Genomic DNA, 20,072 nt, shown 5'->3' on the forward strand with positions numbered 1-20,072 from the left:
TGCCACCCCACAGCAGCGGCAGGCCTAGCGCGGGCCTGTCCTGAGCGCGGCGACTGCCACGCCACGCAAATACACGCTTAAATGAACATATTCTCTTCTCCCGCCGCCTCGCACAAGGCGAAGGGAACCTCCCAAAGCAGGGAGCTGGCCCAACGCTTAGCCCAGAAGCGATCCGACACTAATTTATCATTTAATCCCCCCTTCCCGGAGGAGCAGCTCTGGGTGCCGGGCGGGAAGCGCGGTCCCGCCACACGCCGGCACTACCGAGCCGCGTTACGGGGCGGAACAGCCTTACTGCCAGAGAGGTCTGAACATCAGCCCCTAGGGAACAATAATAATTAAAAAAGCTCAGGAGACCCACGGAGAGAGGGCGGTGGCTGCAGCCACCCCCCCCCGGAAATCCCCCCCCCGGGCCGGGCCGGGCCGGGCCGGGGCGCGGCGGCGCCGCCCGTTGCGATTCAAACGCGGGGCGCGGCGGGAGGCGCCGCCATGGAGCCGCGGCGGCCCCCGCTGGAGCAGCGCCTCAGCGGCGCCGGTGCGGGCGGGCGCGGAGGGAAAGCGGCGCCGGGCGCCCCCCGCGGGGCTGAGGGCTCCTCACCGCCCCCGGGAGCACCCAGGGGCGCCCCCGCTCCCCCCCCCCCGGCTCCTTGCGGGGCTGCGGGGCGCGCTGAACCTGTTTTCTGGCGCTGCGCCACGGCAACGGCGAGCCTCACACGATGCCCGGGGCAGGCCAGGCGCCCTCAGAGCCGCCGCCGAGCCCTCGGGGCCCCCTGAGCCCCCCCGAGTTACTAACGGTTGCGGCAGACTCGGGGTAGGGGCGCGCGGTCTCCCTGGGCCTTTCTCGTTTTCGGGGTCCAACACCCCCATCGCCCCCTTCCCCTTCCTTGCGCAGGTTTAGGCGTTGGGAGGCCGCGGCCCAGCTACAGCAAAGAGCTGGAGCTCAGAACGACCCTGCGGGAGCTGCTCGTCTACATCGTTTTCCTGACAGATCTCTGCATATGTAAGTCTACAACCGAATTAGGTGGCTTCAAACAGCAAGTGACTCATCTGCAGTCCGGCAATGAACGAGCTATACGTCTTTCACTATATAACAGTGGTCTGAGGGGGGGGTGTAGAGTTATTTAATCCTTAACTCCACCTGTCCACCAGCCAGAAGTGTTATTTATAAGTCAAAATTGCTCCACCTGCCTTTTTCTAGTAGCGTGACTCTTAATGATGATTGAAGAAGGGATGACATGTTTAGAAGCCATCGTCATCCCCTTATTTCAGTTTACAAGCATCCGCCTTTTCCCCTTCTAGTGACGTTTGGAATGGTGAGCACGGACATGTACTACTTGAACAAAGTTATGTCGCATCTCTTTCTGGAAACCTCTTCCTCTGAGGCAGGTGGGATTACTTTCAGGAGTCTTGGCAGCACAGCTGATTTCTGGAAGGTAAGGCTTGAATTGCGAATGTTTTCTTAGGGCGCAGGCAGGGGAGCAAGATCCTGGCGTTAGTTCAAAGCAGCGCTTTCCCTTGGCTCTCCTAAAATCTGCCTGCTAAATGTTGCACCTCACAGCTGAAAAAAAGTTGAATAACTTCTTAAAGTCATAAAAAAAAATCCGGGGGACAAATAGTAATATTGATGCTTCTGATGGAGAGCCTGAATAAACCAAGGAAAATTGTATGCTAATTAACTGCTGCATGATATTCTCACTCTTAGGCTTTAACAAAACAGAAAAATTTGGGGCTTACAGTTCTTTTCATTTTCAGTTGTTTAAAAAAAAAAAAAAGGCCATTTTTATAAGCTGTTTGGTGCGGTTTCCCCTGGGCCGGCCAGGGGAACCTGCCATCTTGGTTCACCTGGTATGCTATTAGCTTTCCAACCACATTTCAGTGATGGTTGCAAAATGTATATCTCTATTTTTACGGCTAGCTGAAGGACTCCCCAGAATTGCTGGTGTTGCCCAGCTGACATTGGGAAGCAAAGTTTCCCCTCCTACTTTTTCTTAAAAATGGAAATGCCTGGTTATAACAATTCTTTTGGAGGAACTGTATTCCCTCTTATCATTGTGTCTGCTCTGTGGATTATTGCTAGTCCATAAAATAGTGAGCCCTTGCTCTACGATATACATGCTGATGTACTAGAAGCAGTTGTAATACATGATCAGATGGTGCCAAACCACAGGGGCATGTGTTTTAAATAATATTATCTGCAAGTGTAATGCTCTTTATCTGCATCTAAGGAACAGCCAGGAAGGAGGAAATTTTTCCCTTCCTTCAGAAATAAATATTTCTTCATGTAGATTCAGATGACCAAAAACACAATCAGAAATATATGTCTCAAAACAGGTCTTCAGAGAGTGTGATTAACAACAGATGGTGTCAGCACAACATCAAACGTTTATGTGTTTAAACATATTTGTTTAAAATTCAACAGAGACATATATTTTCAATGAAACTCCAGTATATGCTGTCGTCTTGAGCTGAACAATCCCGTTACAAGTCTCTGATAGAACTGCATAGGGAACAGAACTGACTCATAGAAAAATGCAGATATACCTTTTAAATAAGACAGTGCATCAGCGGTCATTCCTTGTGTCCTAGCTTAAGACTCTCTAGCCATAGGTAACCTGAAAACCCTGTAGAGATTTGTATATGAAAGAGCTGGGTAAAAGTGGTATTCTAATCTTTTTTTGAATCTTTAACCTTGCTGGTATATATAGTTTGCAGAAGGACCCCTCTTGGATGGACTCTACTGGGACAAATGGTATAACAACATGACATTAATCATCCAGAAAAACAGCAGCCATATTTACTATGAGAACTTACTGTTAGGAGTAGCCCAGATTCGCCAGCTAAAAGTACGCAACGGCACCTGTTCCATCTACCCATATTTCCAGACTTTTTTAAAAGAGTGTTACTGTGAATATCGCTATCGAGCTGAAGACAGGTCAGCTTTTGGTCTAAAGAACGGGTCTGAGTAAGTATTCTTCAGATTTTCTTGTGGCTTCTTTTGGATATATATGTATAAGAGATTTTCAAAATTACAATACTTTCAATTGGAACCAGGCATCAAATGCAGAAATGTTTTTGAAAACTCCACTGATAAAACCTAAATAAATCCTTAAGGTTAGTAAGTTAAAATTAGTAAGAACTGTATATGCAGTGAGCTGAGTTTTTCACTTGTTTACGTTGAGACAAACCATGGATTTGGTTTTGCGCCAACATTATAGACAGGAATTTGGCATGGAAAATTTATAGAGGAGGGACAGGAAGAACTGGAAACAGTGAGCCCAGTTCAGCAAAAGCACATGTTAATGGATCTCTCTCCACTAACATCTCTGGAGAAATGTTCAGTTATACGAGGCCTGAATTTAAATCACATGTTTATAAATCGGTATCATGCTAAAATGCCCTGGAAACAGAGCCAAACAGGCTGCTTCACACATTTCATTTAGCATTGATTTAGCCCTGTGAAAGAGCATGCGAACGTGCCACATTAACAATGAACTGTGCAAACCAGAGATGCTGCATTTACCTATAAAGGTTTTAAGGTAATAAACCATCTAGTCCACTTTGGGCAAACTCAAGATTCATAAGCAATTGCTGTTTTGTGAATGTACTGAATAGCTAAGTAAAATGGAATATTTTAAGGCCATATGTCTTGTGCATACTTGATGTAGAGGAAAGAATTATTTAAAGGTCTGTCTTAAAAAGTTGGTGGTGAATGCAGTAGAACACAAGAACTAGCAAGAAATTTTATATAATAGAAATTAAAGCTTACTTCAGTCCAGTTTCCTTAGGATGAGTGGCTTTGTTTCCCATTTCTGATAGGTGGAAATACGTCTCCGTCTCCTCTTTATCCCCCTGGTACTGGGGATATGTGGGCTTGTACAGCAACGGAGGATTTATATTCACTTTACCTAAGTCAAAGCAGAAGAGCATGGAGAAGCTGGTGTTTCTCAGGCAGAACAGCTGGCTCACTAGAGGAACCAGGGTTGTGTTTATTGACTTCTCTATGTATAACGCTAATGTAAACCTTTTCTGCATAATCAGGTGAGTTCTTACCTTTATTACATGTGAAATCCAATTTACTGAGGCATGGTGCTTCCTTAAGGACACAAGGAAAGGCTGTTCACCTCTGGCGTACACAGTTAGGCAGCAGCTGGCAAGAGAGTAATTCTTTAAAAAATACAGAAATCCAGCTAGTGCAGGGAGCAGACACAGATCCTTCATTTCCAGTCTTTTGAATAGGTGTCTCTGGTCTGTACAGGTGGTTGCTGCTGTCGGTTGGAACTGATTGCACAGCCTTTTGCAAAGTCAAAAATTGGGTTATCGGTCCTGTTGTCAGCTAGTGGAGGGAAAAGACAGAGTCTCAAACTCAGGGTATGGCAGAGAATATCTGCTCTCCCGAAACACTGTTTCTTTAAAGACTTTTGACCAAACACTATCACTTGGGTGTCTCAAGAGCTTCTTGTTTTTGTCTCAGCTTTCCCTACCGCATAGTACTTTCTTCATGGGGGACTGAGCTTTACCTTTATAAGAAGATCTTAGAGGTGCAGGAGTTATCAAGTTGCCCATTTTGCATAAGCGTTTGGCCTAACCGGAGTCCCAGTTAGGTATTATTAACATAGTAATAATTCATATTAGAATATTAAGGGCTGAGATGATTTAGAGTAATGGTAACTAACACCAGTCCCCAATTTTTTCCAGGTTGGTGGTAGAGTTCCCTGCCACTGGGGGTGTTCTCACCTCCTCACATATCTACTCCGTGAAGCTCCTCAGATACGTCACGTATTATGATTACTTCCTGGCCTCTTGCGAAATCACCTTTTGCCTCTTTGTCATCACATTCATAATCCAGGCAGCTATAAAAATAGCAAAACTGAAAACAGAATATTTCAGAAGTGTCTGGAACTGGCTGGATATACTGGTGGTGATGGTGAGCTGCCCGTCAACTCTTACCTCTGTGCTTGCCAGCTTAGGGTAGTACTGAATAGCCAGCCAACAAGCCAAAACAGCCCAAATCTTTTCCTGGTTAGAGTCAGTCACCCACTGTAGTACACTGAAGAAACCGTACGGCCCACTGGGGTTCACAACACCTGAACACTTCCTGCCTTGCTGTCAGCTTGCTGTGGGGCTCCATGTCCTTTCCATCCTTTGTCCATCTTTTATGTTTTAACTGTATTCCTTGCAGAGCTGGGAGGCACAAGCACAGAACAGGGTTACCATAGTAAAATTAGAATGTATGCAGTATACTACATAGTACAAATCCAACATTAGCATAGTACAATTACAAATAATTTGGCCAATAAAGTATCCTATAAAAAGTTTATGACCAAACATCTAATAAGCTCAGGTTCTTGAAATCTAATCAAGGGCTTACTGAAATCAGTAAAGTCTCCTGTGCAAAATGACGAATCTGAAGAGAGGGAGGTAACTAAACTTTAGTTTCACTGGCTTCTGCTTTCCTTCAGATATCTATCCTTGCCATTGCTTTCAATATCTACCGCACTGTAGAAGTGTCCCTGTTAATGGAAGAGCTGCTGTCTAATTCTTCTGTGTATCCAGACTTTTACTTCCTTGCATCCTGGCAAGTCCATTACAACAACATGATTGCCGTCAATGTCTTCTTTGCTTGGATAAAGGTATAGGCTCTTACTCGCTTTTATTGTACTCGAGAATCATAGTGTTTTTAAGCATATTATAAATATTTGCTCTTACCTTTCCATGGGTGAACTGCAAAGGCTGGCCTAAAAGGGGGAATTTTGTTTATAAGATTCCAGAAGAGTTTAAAATTATCTCCTTGTTTAGGGAATTCTCATAAACATGGGTCACAAATTCCACACCTGTCTAAAAAATAATTTTGCATGTTGTCAGCTGTCTCCTTTGGAACAGCTGGGAAATAACCGTGCCCAAACAGCCTCCTCAAACTCCGTCTTTTCCTAGACCCCTATTACCCCAGTCACAGCCTGACCTATACAGATGGCATAGCTTTAATAGGTGAAGCTATTCATAGCTCTCATAGCTAAGAGCTATGAAAACACTAGCTGGTTTTTAACTGCAGAGGAAGCCAAAATGTGCCTGAACTTGATTCCAAAATGGCTTTGTGCCAGGACCCCTTTAGTTTCATTCTTACTTGCAAATGGATTTGCTGGTCTCAGGACAGAGCAGCCAGCTTCTCTAAGATAAAAGGCTACTTTTATTCCTAACCGGGTGCTCTGGGGCCAAACCAGTCCTGCATGTTTGCATGCCACTACTTCTAGTCTACCAAACCCTGCAGACCCTGACTGAGGTCTGCATCCCTTCCCCTGCGCCCAGCACACAAGCAGCGTCTCCAGTTTGGTTTGTACTTCAGTACTCCCAGGCGCTGGATGAAACTGCCTTCTCTGCCGAGTCCCAGGCTGCTTACGGGCCCTTTCTCCTAAGGCATTGGTAAAGCACCCAGCACAAAGCAGCTGGAAAACAGAAGGGGAGATGTTCATATCCACCAGAAGAGATCCCTCTTTAGATCAAACCCCGCATACTTAGACATACTCCATCTCTGCTCTCTGGGTCATGTCCTTTTAAAATAAACAGGCTTTTGGCCTTCCTCCACCTCCCAAGCCAAGGGTGTATGAAGAAGCAGTTTGGGAGCACTGGCTGTTGACCAGATCGGTTACAGCCTTCCTTGTTATGTCCCTTCTTTGCGCTGGCTGCCCATTCCCTCGCATTGTCCCCCCGTAAACTGGTTACTATTAATGTAGTAGCACAACTGTGTTCCTAATTAACAACTGTCATGGAACAAGGACAGTGCGATTTTGTTCAGGCCTTGTTTTAGATTCAAATTAAAAGAGACAGCTCCTTACCAACTCAGCCCCGCGGGGAATCCTCAGATGCAGGAGGGTGGTATGTCTTGCACATCTCCTTGACCAGAGGTCCACATCTGCCAGAGCAGATCACGCATCCCAGCACCAGGTAGGACCTGTTCACACACGATTAGCTTCAGCAATTAAACATATTCACTCTGCAGAATGCTCCTCTTCCCCAGGAACACACCCAGGCCTAGTGCTCCTTACAGATTCATACCACTAACATATCTGGGCACACAACTTACTTCCAGATAAGATTTAACCTGTAAATTATGATTACAGATAACATTCCAGAAATTCTGTTAAGAAGAGACAGTATATTTTGATCTCCCAGTAACAACTATTTCTTTTCTCTTGCAGATATTTAAATACATAAGGTTTAACAAAACCATGACTCAGCTGTCTTCCACTTTATCCCGCTGTGCCAAGGACATCATTGGATTTGCCATCATGTTCTTTATCATTTTTTTTGCATATGCACAGTTAGGCTATCTGGTCTTCGGGTCACAAGTTGATGAGTTTTCCACGTTTCAAAACTGCATGTATGCAACTTTCTAAACCTTTTGGTACAGACCCCACTTGCTTCAGGTCCAAACAGTCTCACCTAAGCAGAACTTAGAGTACAAGCCTCCAACTCCTTAAGCCCATTTTACAGAGTGAAACCATCTTTGTTGGCCCTAGAAGCTGTTTACCAAAGCCATCATATGCGCGGAAGACACAACATATACAGTAAACAGTTCAGAGAGGCAAATCTCAGGAGTAGTTCACCCAAGGGACATCACTGTCCCCCCCAGACTCTCAACACAACTTTGCAGGACAGAGCGTGTAACCAGAGCCCTGGGCAATCTGGTAGGCCTGCGCGAGGGCTGTTCTGTTTTGCCTCTTGGAAAGCAGGAGCTTGAAACTACCAAGCAGACCTGCTGCTGGGTGTGCGATACAGCTCCCTGCATGCAAACAACAGTGGAAACTGCTTGGGAGACCCAAGTGGCTCTGAGCAGAGGCTTGCATGCAGGAATTACAGCTCTTTCAAAGAAACATTCAGCTGCACAGCTGAGATTCCCCAAACCCCATCTGCAGGCCATGTTACTTTTTTCCCCAAAAATTTTTCAGCCACTCACTGTAGCAACAGCATCAGATCAGTTCCAGCTGGCACTTGGAATTGGGTTTGATGATCCCTGCACCTTGTAGCAACTCTAGCCCGTTACCCTGGTGTGCTCTCTGTTCTGGTCCATGACTGTTTCACAGAAAAGCTGCTAAGAAGTCACTTAGAAGAATGGACTTGACTCTGCATTTAGCACAATCTTGGCACTGCTTTTCTCCCTGCACCTTCTCTCTGGGTCTTGCTCTGTATGGCAGGTGCAAACCTATGAATGGAGTTAGGCAGCATTTGTCCTGGGCTTTCCTAACACCAATTTCAATGTTTTTAGCTGTTTCATCAAACTGCAGCTCTGTCCATTCCACCTGGATAAGTCTAGAGCTCAATACAGTATGTCAAAAATTTAGAGAGATTTCTTTAATTTACCAGATTGACAGCAGCTTTTTAATGTAAAATTAATGCACTCTTAAAGCATAAAATTATCTCTCATTTTGGATCCACTTGGATGTGACATAGCTCTAAGATGCTGCTATGCAAAGGAATAAAGAAATGCATATTTGCCTTACTTAGGAATAAAATCCCCAACACAGGGACCTATGTCATTACCTTCTGTACTAACAGATGATGTGGGATCCTGGAGCTAGAACAAAAGGGAAATAATTTAAAAAAAGTTAAATACCAAGCAGTTTATCCAAAATGAAAGTATCTTCTGTTCTTCTATAAGACATTTTAAAAATCCTTTGCACTTTCAAATTCTCATACATATACTGAATGCCCAATTTACAATGGTATGCTGGTTTACCTGTTGACTTCAGTGACTAAGGTAACAGTGAATCAGTCTCTTTCAATTGTATTCAGTCTGTTTCCTTGTTTTGTAGTGCTTAAAATACTGCTCTGTAAGAGAAGCCTAACAGTCATGTCATTCTCGTCTTTTTACTCCCAGCTTTACACAGTTTCGTATTATACTGGGAGATTTTAATTTTGCAACTATAGAAGAAGCAAACAGTATCCTCGGGCCTATTTACTTCATCACATTCGTGTTCTGTGTGTTCTTCGTGTTGCTGGTAGGTGTCGTCTTAACACACACTTACACTTTTGCATAAGCGACAGAGACGTACTGCTACCTTCTGTCGTATAGTGCCCTGAGGAAGTGTTTCTCCCATGAGAAGAAAGTTGTGCCTGTAACACTGGCTTGCCCAGGCTGCTCCTCAGTACACCTGGGCGGACAGACAGCCTGAGCTCTTTTGCACAAGTTCGCAGCTGGCACAAAGTGACCCAGGCCAGAAGTTATACAGCAGCATTGGAGTGGTGCTGTATCCAAGGTAGTCTGACCCTCCGGCATACCAGCACCAGGTTAATCCAGTTCCCAGCTTTCCCTTCCTCCAGACAGCCACAAAAGTGGCTCTTGCACCATGGAACAAGGTTGTTGCACCTTGCACTCTCCTGCAGCATCCATTTCTCCAGATTTTCATTTCTAAAAACTTAACTGGGAGCTCTTAAAAACTGCACAATTTCAGCCTTGTCAGGTAGGGAGGTTAAAATGAGGCTTGGGTGGGACTCTAAGTGCAGGTATGCGTGACTGCGTGGATTGGTGTTTTCGTTAGTTACTTCAGATTGAAACACCATCTGGAAAAGGTGCGTGTGCATGACCCGAGGGCTGTCACCCCCAAGAAAAATGGATCTTTCAGTTGGTACTGCAGAGAGGAAATAACCAAGCGTTTCCTCCCCAGAAAAATCCCCTAAAACCCCCAAGATTAACAAAGAATTTAACCACATCTGGAAATGTCTGCACCCAGCAAAGCTCTTCAGTTCCATTAGTCACATGCCCTAGCATAAAACAGCCCCAAATATAATCATAGATCCAGCATAATACAAATACGATTTGCAGAGAAAATATCTAACTGCATCTTTCCTGTGCAGAACATGTTTTTGGCTATTATAAATGACACCTATTCAGAAGTCAAAGCAGATTTCGCACTGATACCGAGTCAAGAATTTGTGATCAGCGACCTTATTAGACAGGTAAGTACCTGCTTCTGTAACTACCTCCTTTAATTCAAGATAGGAGGAATTCTATTGCTATAGCACTAGTGAAGAGCCTTAAATTAGCTAGGGCCATAACAGTTTAAGAACACCCAATGTTTGATTTTTTCCTTTAAATAAACTTATGACAAATGTAGAGACATCCTTCTATCAAGCCCATAGGAACTCATAATGGGCATTAATGGTTTAAGTAGCATAGGAATTCTGGATGCAAGGAGCCTACCTTTATCTCACCTCTTTTAAAAGCAATAGCCTGGTTTGTGATATATCCTCGCATCAAATTTTCTTTAGAGTTTACCACTGCTGTCCTTCCAAACTGAGAAAGTAAAGAACACTGCACACAAGTTTAGGGATATTGCCAGCGTGATTGAAACAAAGGGGCCCCACACCGAAGGGGTACCTTTGGCTTCATTTTAGGGATATAATCCAGGGTTACATGTACTGCTCTGGAAAGGGTAACGGTCTGCTTGCACTGGGGTAGCTATGAGAGAAGGGCAGGGAAAGGAGATCACCACACTGCTCGAGTCAGGGCAGCTGATGTAGGTTTTTAAACACAGACCAAGGGCAAAGCGTAGCTGGAGAGGAAATTAGAGGATGACAGAGACAGCCAGTAGTTATACAGCTTTTAGAATTTTATTACCAGTATAGCTTAATTTTTATTCTGTCTTTAGCCTGGATTTTTCAGCCTTGCCTCTTCAGTTAAAGGCTTAGAAAATTCCAAAATAGGCCTCTAAGAAATCTGGGAAGACTAAACAAGTAGAACTGTCTATCCTTAAAATCCCGCCAAGTTCAGGCCATTTTTATGTGTCCAAAAGGAACACAATGGGGGAACAAACCTTTCCCTAGCTTTTCAATTCTGCTTGAAATTACGACCTCCTCCTTTCCTGCCAAACGCTCATGCCGGAGAGGCGGCATGTAGCTCTGTTGCTGGGACAAGTCAGCACCTCCACCTAGAGATCAGACTTTCACTGGGGAATACAGCATCACCAGTGAGATAAACGTGGGACTTGAGACACCTGTATGTTCAGACTGTGTTTTTGCAGGGCTGCCTACATTGACGACTCTGTAGAGGAGGGCTGGCAGCCTTATCTGCTCGAAATTTTTCTGTAGGTTTACATGCATTACACAGACACAAGTTACATTGCTTCTGCACAGCACAGCTTTCGCCAGGGAAGGGGGATGGGAGTCCCTGGCCAGCAACAGTACAGCTTAAGTTCCCCTACCCAAGCTCAGCCCCTTGCTAATCCTGAACTACTTGCAAGACTAAATGCCAGAAAAAAAATCAAAATCCTTACTGGATTTGCTCAGATATTACCTTCAAGGATTTCATGACCTATTTGAGCTAGAGTGGAGTAACTTCGCTGAGCTGAACAAATGGAAGCCAAGAAGGCGGTAAGACTGGTGGGAATTGTGCTTCATTGCCAAGGCATCGTGCTGACAGTCTGCTCCTCGCCTTCAAGTCGCTGTTTGTGCAGACGTGTCTCTGGTTAAACACACAACTCACTTAACATGCTCTACTTTCCTTGTCTATGTTCAATAAGGCCCTTGTCAAGCTCAAGTTGAAGAAATCAGAGACCGATATAAATCCAGAAGAAAAGAGCCTGGGGAGTGAGAAAAGGTAGGATCTCAGCGCAGGCTTCAGAGTTTGCTGTTACTCCCTGCGTTGGGCACACACCTATTCTCACAGGATTTCTGTTTGTGTGAATGACAAGCACTGAATTTTCAGCCACTACAAGAAAAGATATTCCCAGGCTTTCCAAAGAGAGCACTGCTGAGGCAAAGGTAGGCTTTATTCTTTCCTGTTCTTAGAAATTGCTGATTATATTTCAAAAGTTAAGTAATACAAAAGGAGTCACAGTTGTACCTACCCTTACTTACAAAAACTATTTCTCCACAGAATACTATTTTTAACATCACAGGAATAGCATTCAAGCTAGACCTAAAAAATAATCAATCACTAACTATATCCCAAAGTTCAAATGAAAGGTTGTCCAGGCTCTGTTCAGACGAGGTCATACAATATGAGAGCAGAACTGGCAGCAGGTTGAGGTCAATGTGTTTTAGCAGTGATATAAAGTTGTGAACTGGACATTTGCCCAAATGTTAAATTAAAATAGATGTATGGAAAACAAAAAATGTTTTAAAGCAGCCTTTTGGGTCTTAAGACCCATTTGCAGCAGGGACAAAAATTACAGTAATTTTTTTTTTTTTTTTAAACAAAAGGAAAGTTCCTAGCAGACCTTGGTAACCCCATAACCTGAGCTAACCCAGTGAAATACTTCTGAAACATCTAAAAAAAGTGCTTGTACAACAAGGGAGGAAAAAGTCTCACAGGTAGCTATAAGCACTACTCCACACAGAACGTTTGCAATCTCTCTCAGCTCTGAAGAGAAACATTTATTCTTGCATCCTTTCTTTTTGGAAGGACCAGAAGTAAAATGTACTTTCAGATGGAGAAGAGAGTATGTTTTTCCCCATGTCTTTCTGCGTGAGAGTGTAGCAGGTGTCCAAGTAAGCCATAGTGACTTTTTCTGTGTTGCTTTTTGGTTTTGTTTTTTTTCCTAATCCCTCTGGTGGTGAGTAGAGCTACCCAAAGTTGTCACAGGTACAGAAACGGAAAGAGAATATTCGTCAGAAGCATCCATCCACAGAGGACTTTGGCTCTGTCACTTCTGAGAGCTCCATCTCCCCTGAAGAATTTCAGCAGTAAGTGTCAGAGTTTGTTCTTGCACTCCTCTCCCCAACCAGGGTGGCTGCAGACTGCAGCAGCCCTGACTTGGGTTACCCAAAGCATTATAGAGAGACAGCTTGAGACACAGGAGATGAAGAGTCAGAAATTACAAAGTCAGTAATTTTAAGAGATTATTTTAAGTGCTTTTATACTGTCTGACAGTGACTGCCCTGAGAGAGAGAAGGTGGAAGCAGGAGAGACTGGTTAGTAGAGCAGCTTGCAAGGACATTAGTCAAAAAATGAGGTGGGACTGGAATTTGAAAATATTTCCACTCTTCCAGAACATCCCCTTGTGCCTGCCCACAGAGGCAGAGAGACTGTGAAACCTTTAGGCTTGTGAAGGGGTATTTCAGGACTAGACCCTTGGGAGCTGTCGCAGTTCAAATGAGCAAACAGGAAGGCCTACAAATAGAAGTTTAAGGGGAGCCCTATCTCAAGGATTTGTTGCTGTATTTTTGTGTCCTAGGCTTTTCAGGTATACAGCTGAGTTGGAAAAGAAATTAGATGACGTTAACAGAAAACTCGGTAGAATTATGAAAAAAAAGTAACAGTCGAAGGTCACTTCGGACCAGGTCACAAGGTAAAATGGATGAGCTCATCTGGCGACAGAGGTGGCATTATTCTTCACGCAATTGAAATTTGAAGTCAAGAAAAAGCAGTTCTCCCCTAATCTTTTCTATTTCTGGATAAGAGAAGAGGGAACCTCAATAAAAGCATACTATTGTTGCTTCACAATCTTTTCCGTGCGAGTTTCAGCTCTGACAAAAACTCACCGCCTTTGCCAGAGTTCTGGGTAGGAATCTCCACAGACGCCAAATGACATTTACTCTGCGGCCTCATTTTGGGAGCACTGATACAGCTGCTCTTGGGATCAAGAGAGCAGATCACGAGCAACGGCAGCTTCCTGGGCCTGCTCTGTTCACTTCTCTCGATTTCTGGCCCAGTCTGGCTCAGTGCACTCCTCAATTACTAACGAGAGTCCAGAACATGGTTCGTTAGCCCAGACTTCTCCAGATTGAGTTTTTTTGGTAGTGCATCTGCTGCCAGTGCTAATGGTTATTTTTCAACAATTCTTGTTCTGTTCTTTGCAAAACAAGTTACTTGCACCTTCAGGAAAAAAAATAAAATCTGAGTCCTCTTTCTAGATTTTTTTTTTTTTTTTCCATCCAGGCCTTAATAACTGGAACCACTAGAGGGCAGTTTGCTTCACCGCTGCACCAACATGAATGCTGAGAACATGCCCTTTTTATTCCTAAATCCATTTATACCCATTTCCCTAGAGACGCTAGACATTCCTGGGGTCAGGAGGGTTTTGTGTGTCAGGTACGCAAGGGGGGCAGAGCAGCACACGCTTCTTTGCTCTGCCACTCCCCAAACCTAAGTTTTCATCTCTGCCAGCGCAGTACCAGTCATACATGGACTGCTTAGCCACAAGGCTTTAGATTGTATGGTTTTAAAGAATAAACACCCTTTCAAAACATGTAAGGATTGACAGTAAGGATGATCTTTACTTTGTAGGCCAGCTATTTTGCTAGAACAAAGGCCCTCACACAGCACATGGGTCTCCCCCACTGCCACATTTATTCCTGGAAACAACAGAAGATAAACTAGGTGTTATGTCCAGGCCAGAAACAATCTGCTCATATGCAGCCATTAATATTTGTTCTTTGCTGCAGCTGAGATACAGGAAGAAATAAAACACGGGTCCAAATGCTGTCTGTGCGCACCAGGAGGAAACACAGGGCTGTCACCAGCTGCAACACCCAGCCTGCACCCCGCGGTCTCTGCCCCAGGGAAGTCCTGCTGCTGTACATTTCGGCACATGACACAACCCCCAGCCTCCAAAGTATTCTGAAGCAGGTATAAACCCTAGAAGGATTTATAATACTACAAAGCCTTATTTGTGTCCTGCGGAGCGCTGTCAAGGTACTGCATGGGCTCCGGTCTCTCTCAGTCTAATCACACTGTGCAGGAGCTGTATCAAGGAGAAAGGAGTAGGGAGGCGTTTGAAGAGACCCACAGAGAGAACCTGCTACCTGTGTTCAGTGAGTCGGTACTTTGGCCTCCTGGCCAAACAGACATCCCCTCACTTCTGAGAGGGACCAGTTTAAAATAAAGCTACCTCTTGCCTTCTGTTTCAAAGGGTTCTCATTGCTATACAGTATCCCAGGACACTTAGTCCACAAAACCTAGATCACAGATTATCCCTTTATCTTAATTCCTAAATAGCCTAACATGCAGGAAAGCAGAGGTATTGTCCATAACATCTTTTCTTCCCCGAGCAACCCTTCTGATACAAAGGTGTCTTGAAACTTTTAGCCACAGCTACTTACCCAGAACTTTGTGGAAGAGCTTCCAAGCACTTCTGATCCTTGCTCTATTCTTCCAGACCACAGGAGACCCTCTCTATAGCCTGTCTCACTTTTCCTGGCAAGACCCTAGCCCTGCACTCAAATAGCAGCCCAGGAAAACCTCTTTAAAGAGGTAGAACTTGGAATACTATAGGTTTGTGCTGTCTCAGGTTCTTAGGCAAGAAACATCCTTGAATTTTTGCCCCCCTCCAACTGTTTCTCATCCATTTTTGTTAACCATCTTCAACTCTGGGTAGTTTTCCTTCATTAAAGTCTCTCTTCACTGTTTTAGAACACATGGATTTTAAGCAGCTCCCCCCAACCCACCGTTTGAAAGATTTTTTGTCTTCTCATTAACATCTTGACTACAGCAAGCTTCACTGAGTAAATAACCGTAAGGAAAGAGGATTGGAGAAAAGATCTGTAGCAAGACCTTGGTCATTCTTCAGGTCTCCTAACAACGTGTATTTTTTTCCCCCATCTTTAGAGGAAAGCTGCGTATCTGAGCTTGCACATGCAAGTATCTTGAGATCAACATTCAGTCTTACCATGTACACAAGCTACTGTTTCACAGATCAGAGGGAAGGTTATTCTGTCCCACCCTAAAGAACATACTGAAGACTGCCTTCTCACTCTCCTCTCACTCAGCTGTTCCTCCACTTCCTAATTTTTATTCCCTCTGTCTCTTCCCACTTACCTGCACACCGTCACACGCTCACAAGCAGACTTTCCATCTTCAGGAATCTTTCTGTCCTCTGCCAGGCCTCACACTGAAGAAGGAAGCAGTCACACAAAATACAACAGAGCAGCTGGTTTGAAGGACTACATAATCACCTTTCATATGATCTTATACTAACATACAATGAAAAAATCAATTTGGTCCAGACGAAAAGCATCCTCCTGTGTTTACAAGATTGCGTGCAGCAGCAGTGTTTATTGGCCATGAATACAGAAGTAACTGCTGTAAGTGACCCTGATTTTAAGGCTAAGAGATCATTATGAATATAGAGGCACAATAAAATACTGCTCAGCAGCTGAAGGTGTCACACCCCATGGGCAGTGAATTGGAACTGCGATGGCTGAATCAGCTCTCTGCCCCATCTCCTCCAAAGCTTGCTGCTGTTAGAGCAGGAATGCGTGACTCAGTCTGCTCCTGTATCGTCACACGGCGGGCTGGCACCCGAGCAGGAACCCAAGCCCGTATCACACAACGTGCCAAGCTGCCAGTTCAGGAGCGGACGTGGTGACTTCCCTGCTGTCTCTGCTGAGGCAGAGGCACAGAGAGGCACAGGCTGAACAGGTGAAGTAAGTGCTTAAACTGCTGTAACTTAGCCTAGGGCTGCCGCAGCACCCGGGCCCCGCCGGTTCTGGTGGCTCAGCGGGCAGGCTCTGAACTCGGACCTGCCCGAGCAACAAACACCCTGAAACTACACATACATACAGGAATCGTGAAGGACGCGGCATTTGTCTTTAGGAGATGGTACTGGAGGAAAAAGCACAATGAGAAACAAAAATATGACAATAAAGGTTAAGGTACTTTTATTATAAAAGTCTATACAATGAGCACCAGACATAGCAATGCAATTATATCTGGTTTAGTTATATATATTCCATATCTATATATCCATATAGATATATAGGTTTTGCTTTTACCAAAGTAAAACTGTTATATCACAAAATGCCTAGTTCTACCATTTATTTATTGCTCAACAAGGATGGCACAAAACACACTCATAGCATAACTGTTGCCATGCTTATCTACGATACTGAATAAACAGCCAAACACTGCATAACAAACACAAAGCAGCTGTTAATTCTGAATTGGAACCAGTCTGATCACTCACTCACTTATAAAAATATTGGAATCATATAGATTTAAGCATTATAAAGGAGGAATATATTATTTAAAACATTTAAATAGTGCATATTGACATTTTGCATGTGGTATATAAAACACAAACATTCATGTACAACACTATACAGTACACATTAGTTTCAATGTTTGGATACACCCGTGTCTGCAGACTGATAGAAAAGTTAACTGAAGTGTACATTGCACAATGGAACTGAATTAAATTGATAAATGGTCTCAAGACTAGTTTAACCTCATAATTCTTTAAGGTCCCAAATCATTTTGCTGTTTAAAAAAAAGGCATACCACCAGTGCTCAATAGTTTTAGTGCTTTTTTTCTGAATTCCAAAAATACATGCCTACAAGCAGAGTAAAACAAAACAAGAAGTACTCTATAGTACACAGATGAAATCTGAGCACTAAAAATCCTACTTTCAACCTATTTCATATGCTTCATGACAGAACAGCAAGCCTATGAGGTTACATGCTAGCCACGTCTTACTTTGTGAGAAAGTTCATTTTTGGTCTTTCATAAAGCAGTGTGAATAATAGCTGTGTTGACATTAGCCAGTCATAAAAAACATGCAGTGAGAGTAGGTGCATGCAAAACATGGCCACAATCAAACTGATATATCGAAGAAAAAAATTTGAGAAAGCACCAGTTAAAATTAACACTTAGATTTTGCCAGATCAAAAACAGCTGCTGATGGCTGTTGCAGAGCATAAAGCTAGCGAAATCATCATTCAGCACAGCAGATGTGATCATCAAAACATTATTTAGTTTCAACTCTGAAGCTAAATCATGCAAGGCCCATAAACTGTTTTGCTTACATCATAAAGGTTAGATCACTTAGTTTTATTCTCCAACCGTATAACAAAATCATGATAAACAGCAGTAATTTCCTCGCTCAAAACTGACACAGTTCACCTTATGGTGCACATTAGCTACACTGATTTTAGCCCTTGATACCATACTCGTTTCACGTACAGTGGAATTTTAACTGACCTAAGCCAGGTCTTTTCTGCTGGAGCTGTGCAAGTCTGAGCACCATCAGATTTCCCATACACTGAAATGTTCATTATGTTCCTCAAATCTTCTGAAAGTGGAGATGCAGTATCCAATTCAGACAAAACACTGTGTCACCACTAGCTGATAAACAATAACTGGTAAAATGATAAAATGAACAATAGTAACGTAAGTCCTGTAGGCAGCATGTGATATAACTTTTCGGTTTTCCAAGTTTTAAAAGACACTAAGCAAGGTCACTTTCTGGTTTGTCCACTGTCATCTTTATCAAGGAGGATACGTGACCACTAAGTAGCAAAATCCATAGATGTTAATTATTACTGTGTGATAGATGCAATTTAGAATACCAAAAATTAAAGTTGTTCCACAGCAGTCCTTTGAAAGGAATTTCAGTCCAGTTTTTAAATGTCCCAAGAAAAAGAGCTGTGTGTTTAATTTGCTGACTTTTTTCCCCATAATAAAAAAATAGGCAACAGGAGTAGTTCAGTGTAGCATTATGGTATAGGTAATTTCTTCAATAATGCAAAAGGTTGGTAACACCAAAAGTCTCAAAGCTCTTGAACGCTAAAGAACAAAATGGTATAGTCTTTTTGGAACAAGATGCATATGTAATACAAAATTTTGATGGAAACCGTGTTTGCTAAAGTTGGATAGAGCAGTCTCGAACTTAGAAATCTTATTTGCTCTCTAGACAGGACCTACTTACCCTTCAAACATGTTATAGTGGCACCACAATAAAGTGCACAAACTGGATTCTTTCAACAGTGCATGACAAATGAACACAAGCACCCAATAAGTACAATGGTAGCATAAGGAAATAGTATGTTATTCAATGTTTTGGAGGAACATAATTTATATTGATTTTGAAGAGTCTTGTTTGCTGATAAGGACTTCTAACAGCCTAAGTTTGGCTTTAATTTTCTTGTACTCCCTGTACTCATCAAGCATTGGAACCCGGTCTTCTTTCTGTACGTTCCTGTAAAAAGAAGCACACCTGAGTTTCAAGATCCTGTGTATTGCGGAAAGTCAAACACAAAAGCAGCAATGTGCAGGTAGCTTACGACAGATAGAAACATTTTTGGCAGGTGGTTCACCAGTAATAGGCATATTGTTATATTTTAGTTCCTTGTAGTTACAATTGCCATAAACCAAAAATACTGCATGAAAAAGCCAGTGCATTTGTTCAGCACAGTTGCTGTAACATAGTTTATAGAGGTTTTTGATAATTTCTTCTGGAGTTTTTACTAACAGTTTATGAAGACTCTTTCATTTCAGGTCCTGTGTATACATTACAGAAAATTCCAAATAAAACTTAGGTACATTTACATTTTCACTATATTGAGACTGACCCACAAATTGATAGCACAGAATTATTCTTAAGACTAATTATAGTAAATTAATCTATCAATAATTATTTTTAAATCAACCTTTCACTATTAACCTCGACATTTGCCATCAGTCAGTGGGAGTTATGTCCCAAATTCATTAAGTGTATGACGAAGCCATGTTAGTGAAATTTGTACAACTGACTGTCCAGGAGTTTATGGTTAATGAGAAATACAGTAGAGATTGTAGTTAAGTCAGAATTTACACCAGTCAAGAAAATGATCTACCTCTTAAGTGTTACTAGTTTTGTTCATGAGGTGACACACCTTGAAAAACCTCCTATTGCACACACAGGGCAGTGGTTCAATCAAATTCATGACAACATGCATTCAAACAAGATGCCTAAAATAACTAAACAAAATACAGAAAAAACCCATAGATCCACCTCCTTTATTGGTGAAGCAATTATCACTGTCTGAACTGGCCTACTGGAACAAACAGCAGAGAGCCAAACTCCCCTGCCCAAGAAACACCTCTGTTAAAAACAGAGGGACAATCTGAGTAGTTTTTATAAAAGCTAATTCTTCCAATTTCGTTATTATGCTTTACAGATTTTAACAGAGGAAACAGAAGACTCAGGAGCAGGCTTCCTCCTCTATTAGAAAATAGATGAGCTAGTACCAGTTGTACTTTGAAACCTATCTCCTTCAAGAAATTATTCACAGCAAAGATTAAAACAGATTAGATTCCATTTGACAATATTCATTTTAAAAAGTGAAAAAATATGTGGCTACAGAACAAAGCTGCTGTCCA

The 20,072-nt window shown here is 42.9% G+C and overlaps 2 protein-coding genes across 4 annotated transcripts in view; one reads left to right on the forward strand and one right to left on the reverse strand.

The window, feature by feature from the left end:
* The first annotated feature begins 489 nt into the window (after positions 1-489).
* PKD2L2 (polycystin 2 like 2, transient receptor potential cation channel) lies at positions 490-13,438 on the forward strand. The gene is made up of 14 exons (XM_067305062.1): positions 490-535; positions 893-1,000; positions 1,300-1,433; positions 2,706-2,962; positions 3,817-4,038; positions 4,696-4,924; positions 5,460-5,630; positions 7,194-7,375; positions 8,873-8,993; positions 9,850-9,951; positions 11,514-11,590; positions 11,685-11,754; positions 12,557-12,678; positions 13,170-13,438. Exons 1-14 carry the CDS (start codon positions 490-492, stop codon positions 13,249-13,251), a joined length of 1,923 nt encoding a protein of 640 aa, XP_067161163.1. The 3' UTR covers positions 13,252-13,438.
* Positions 13,439-16,570: 3,132 nt separating this feature from the next.
* The window catches only part of FAM13B (family with sequence similarity 13 member B), a 49,284-nt gene continuing 45,782 nt past the window's right edge, over positions 16,571-20,072 (reverse strand). For all 3 annotated transcript variants that reach the window (XM_067304562.1, XM_067304560.1, XM_067304563.1), the window contains one exon: positions 16,571-18,909. In XM_067304562.1, the coding sequence (XP_067160663.1) occupies positions 18,786-18,909 (124 nt within the window). In that variant the 3' untranslated portion in view covers positions 16,571-18,785. The remainder of the gene's footprint in view (positions 18,910-20,072) is intronic.

Source organism: Apteryx mantelli, chromosome 14 (genome assembly GCF_036417845.1).
Source record: "Apteryx mantelli isolate bAptMan1 chromosome 14, bAptMan1.hap1, whole genome shotgun sequence".
Taxonomy (NCBI): domain Eukaryota; kingdom Metazoa; phylum Chordata; class Aves; order Apterygiformes; family Apterygidae; genus Apteryx; species Apteryx mantelli.

Bases quoted from the DNA above. Each gene is read 5' to 3' on its own strand.
- PKD2L2 (XM_067305062.1), top strand. From the start codon at position 490: ATGGAGCCGCGGCGGCCCCCGCTGGAGCAGCGCCTCAGCGGCGCCG. The intron at 5,631-7,193 runs GTATAGGCTCTT...TTTCTCTTGCAG, and splicing joins TCTTCTTTGCTTGGATAAAG to ATATTTAAATACATAAGGTT. The intron at 9,952-11,513 runs GTAAGTACCTGC...ATGTTCAATAAG, and splicing joins TCAGCGACCTTATTAGACAG to GCCCTTGTCAAGCTCAAGTT.